This window comes from Neltuma alba, unplaced genomic scaffold (genome assembly GCF_004799145.2).
Source record: "Neltuma alba isolate B1F8T4 unplaced genomic scaffold, ASM479914v2 tig00010927_pilon, whole genome shotgun sequence".
NCBI classification, from domain to species: domain Eukaryota; kingdom Viridiplantae; phylum Streptophyta; class Magnoliopsida; order Fabales; family Fabaceae; genus Neltuma; species Neltuma alba.
In genome coordinates, this window is record NW_021635703.1 from 53693 (window position 1) to 58150 (window position 4458).

Genomic DNA, 4458 nt, shown 5'->3' on the forward strand with positions numbered 1-4458 from the left:
AAAATGAGGGGGCCTACGTTCTACTTCTCATCCTAATTCCAACTTCAAGGCTTTACTTCCATGCTACCAAACGAGACCTACAAATTAGGAACTGTTTGGTACGAGGGAAATGGAGGAAAAGGGAGGGGAGGAAAAATTTTAATGAGCTCATTTTAAAAAGGTTATAAATTTTTAATAAAAAGAAAATGTAATTAAAATTGATCAAAAATTTTTAATTTCTTCAATTTTTTAAAATGAGCCCATTAAAATTTTTTCTTCCCTCCTTTTTCCTCCATTTCCCTCATACCAAATATACCTTTAATATAACTTTAGGGGTTATAGATAAGGAGAATAAACAAAAAAAAAAAAGTTGGAAATGATTAAATCCTAAACCAGATTTGGTCACAATACCTTATTTGATGTTGATAATACTGAAGTTGCAAACGACAATAAATTTTTGTTGACATTCCTTATTTAATATTGACAAATTTTTAGCTTTTTTTTAATCATTTTCCCTTACGGATATTTACATTTGCAATATTCATAATATAAATAAAATTTTTGTAAAATTCTTATTTGTTGGGGAAGAATTTCGTATAGAAAGGAAATGAGTAACTATATAAAGGATTTGTTTTCCGACGTATAAAAAAAAACTATATAAAGGATTTAAAAAAACCAAGACAATATTATTTTTATAGCAAAAATCAATAAAATTGTTTGCATTATTTTATTAGTTGGGGACCGGGGGTAATTAATTTGCGACCTATCAGAAATTCTTCTGATATTAATTATAAATTTGACAATCAGCTTCGCGGGTAGCGGATCCCTTGTTCTTCCTTCATCACTGAACAAGCATTCCACGCTCCGTCCGACGCCGTCGACCCTCGTCATCACCGCGTGGTTGTTCTTGGGCATGTGGTGAAGAAGGTTCGAACCCTAGGGCATTTTCCAATCCCAAAATCTGGTGAGATTGATTTGTTCAATCTGGCTTTGAATTTAGATTTGAATGTGTTCCCTGCGAGGTTGTTCTTGCTTTGTTTTAAACTTTTCGTTTTAATTTTTCTTTGAATCTAGTTGTTATCGTTTGGATATTGACGCTTTTGAATTTGGGAATACTGACAGATTGAGTTTAAGTATTTTTTATACTAGTTTTTGCTTGAATGGTGGGTATTATATTTCTGCCCTCTTCATTTTCATTATTAACGAGTTGTATGCTCTGGATTGTTGTTTTGCAATGTTGGATGTGCTGTATATTGGCATTCCGTTTATTAGTCTTTTTATAATATCGTCAATTTAGATATTGTCAAGGTATTTGTGATGTATGATATGTTGAATGATTTGGCTCGAATTGTGTCAAAGTATCTGGAACAATAATTAAAAGGGTATTATACCAACTATGCACGTTTCAAAGATCTCATGCCGCCCTGAGTTTGATAATCAGCCTATGCCAGTTGGGGGTCTTGGTTATGTCGATGAAAGTGTGCACTTATAAGTAAAATTGATGCTCCATTTTCGTCTATAATATGGGATTAATGTGTTTCAGGTAGTTGCAGAATATAAAGGAGGTGTATTTCATGCTGCTCTCCGTATTCATTCAACGTGAATCTTCAAAATTTTATGCCAAAATTCTCGGATTCGTGCTTCTTTTGCAGTTCTTGTTACTATTCATCATTGAACTCCATTCATTACTGTCATACATCACTTAATTTTTAACAATTAGACCAAAAAAAGAAAAGGAAAGAGAAAAAGACATTCCGGGAACCATGGCATCAGGTAACCGATGCCACTATGAAGTCCTTGGCCTTGAGCGAGACTGTACTCCTGATGAAATACGATCAGCATATAGGCGTCTTGCCCTTCAACGGCACCCTGACAAGCTTGTCAAATCCGGCTTACCACAAGCTGAAGCCACAGCTCAGTTCCAGGAGCTCCAACATGCCTATGAAGTCCTTTCTGACCCTAAAGAGCGAGCATGGTATGATTCCCATCGGTCTCAGATTCTCTTTTCTGATCCCAACTCAGGGGGAAAGTCAGTGCCCAACTCATTCATCCCGAACCTGTTTTCCTTCTTCTCTACAAATGTTTATTCTGGATATTCAGACACTGGCAAGGGATTCTACAAGGTTTATTCTGATGTTTTTGTTCAAATTCATGCCAATGAAATTAACTTTGCTAAGAAATTAGGACTAGGTATAGATGTGGTTCGACAATCCCCAGTAATGGGCAATTTAGATAGCCCTTATGCTCAAGTGACAGCATTTTACAATTACTGGTTGGGATTTTCAACAATTATGGATTTTTGTTGGGTGGATGAGTATGATGTTATGGCTGGTCCTAACCGGAAGTCAAGGCGTCTTATGGAGGAAGAGAACAGCAAGATCAGAAAGAAAGCAAAGAAAGAGTACAATGACACAGTGCGGAAGTTGGCTGAATTTGTCAAGAAGAGGGATAAAAGGGTGATTGATATGAAGGTGAAGAAGAATATGGAGATGGAAAAGAAGAAAGAGGAGGAGAGGGAGAGGAAGAGGCAGTTGGAGAAGGAGAAAAAAGAGAGAGCAATGTCATATGAAGAGCCTGAGTGGGCCAAAGTGGAGGAGGATGAAGAAGATGAGCCTGATTGGTTTGAGGAGGGAAGTAAGAAGAAGAATGATGAGAATGAGTTTTATTGTGTACTGTGTGGTAAGAAGTTCAAGAGTGAGAAGCAATGGAAGAACCATGAGCAATCAAAGAAACACAAGGAGAAAGTTGCAGAATTTAGGGATTCACTTGATGATGAAGAGAATGTGGAAGTAGAGGTAGAAGAAGTGGAGGTAGATGAAAGAGAAGGAAAGGGGAGCTCAGACAGTTATGAAGACAAAGTTGGGTTGAATGATATGTCTGGGAGCACTCATAATGAGATTCAGGATTTAGAAGGGAAGATTAGAGATGGTCTTAATGTTGCAGAGGATGCGGCAGGAAATGGGATTGAGTTGAATGAAGAAGAAGAGGAAGAAGAATTTCTTGATGCCCAGCATTCTGAAGGGGAGGAGGCTGGCATCTCGGAGGATTTTGATGGAAAAGAATGTGACGATGAATTGGGTGTCCTTGAAGCAATGGTGGCTGGGCACGGGAGCAGAAAAACTGGTGCCCCAAGCCAGGAGCGCAAGGCTACATTGAGTATATCTCAAAATGATACTGAGAGCGATGAGGTTGGTTTTATGGAATATGACACACGAAAGAATTCAAGAAAGAAACGTGGCTCTAAAAAAGAGGGAGGAAGAAAAAATAGTGAAGAATCGATGGTGGCTACCAGTAACAATGATTTTCAGAATGAAAAATATATTAATGGTGATGCATATCAGGCAGAAGACTCTACTAATGGGGAAAACGAGAATAATGGTGGAGAAAATGAGCAGGCGAGTAGAGATAAGAAGACTTCACATCAACGTATTGATAAAAAAGGAGCTGCAAAGGATACAAGAACCAATGAAAAAAATTTCTCCAAAGCAAGAAAAGCCAGGGTAACTATTTGTCAACAAGCTTGTTTCCTTGAATTTGAAATTCTGCAGTTACTCTTTGCTTCCGTAAAATTTACTTGTTTAGTTGAGATGGTGACAGCCTTCTACGATTCCTCGCACTTCCAATTTTGTGGTAACTGTTATGTGGTTTCTAAGATTTACAGTATAAAACATTAAGACATCAAAGTAAATTAGTATTTCGTTTGTAGCGGAATACATCTATTTTTTGGTGTTGTCATGTCTTACAAATAAGCTGGTCTTTTGTGCGTTATTCTGATTTCTTATTATTTTTAATTTGTATCCCAATGAAGGGGACATCAAAGAATCTTGGCAATATCTGTGACGCTTGCGGAGAGGAGTTTGATTCAAGGTAACTCATCTCTCGCGTGTTTATTGTTTTTATTGCCCGTGCTTCATGGTAAATCTACTTATTATGTATTTATCTATGTATGTACGTATGTATGTATAATTTAATGTGATTGATAGAATGTTTAATTGTGTGATTGACAGGAATAAACTGCATAAGCATCTGGGAGAAACCGGGCATGCGACTATAAAATCCACAAGGAAGCGTCACTAGAGCTATTTGATACAACCATATCCATAGTATTCATTCTTTATTTATAAATATTTCAACATATATGTGGTGTAGACCCTCTTCTCATATAACTCTGAATTTTGAATATGTACCCATATTTGTATTCATCATCAATGGAAAGGTATGATTATTTTATTTCTGAAAATCTTGAGGAAAATGACAATTCAGTTCTAATATGTTATTTTTTGGGAAATAGGTGTTATTTCATTATATTCTAAAGTGCATCTTCATCACAATGTGGTGAAAACCGGACTGGACCAGATTAACCGGTTTAGACCGTATTGTCCGGGAACATGCTGGTTCGGTCCGGTTTGGTTGACCAGATGAATTAGGATCTTCTTGAATTGGTGTGAACCAGGCTAAACCGGCATGAATTGGATATAA

At 36.9% G+C, this 4458-nt stretch overlaps 1 protein-coding gene across 1 annotated transcript; it reads left to right on the forward strand.

Moving 5' to 3' along the window:
- Positions 1-797: 797 nt before the first annotated feature.
- Positions 798-4219, forward strand: LOC114760028 (DNAJ protein JJJ1 homolog). The gene is made up of 4 exons (XM_028949273.1): positions 798-943; positions 1523-3479; positions 3788-3846; positions 3987-4219. Exons 2-4 carry the CDS (start codon positions 1743-1745, stop codon positions 4054-4056), a joined length of 1866 nt encoding a protein of 621 aa, XP_028805106.1. The 5' UTR covers positions 798-943; positions 1523-1742; the 3' UTR covers positions 4057-4219.
- Positions 4220-4458: the final 239 nt, after the last annotated feature.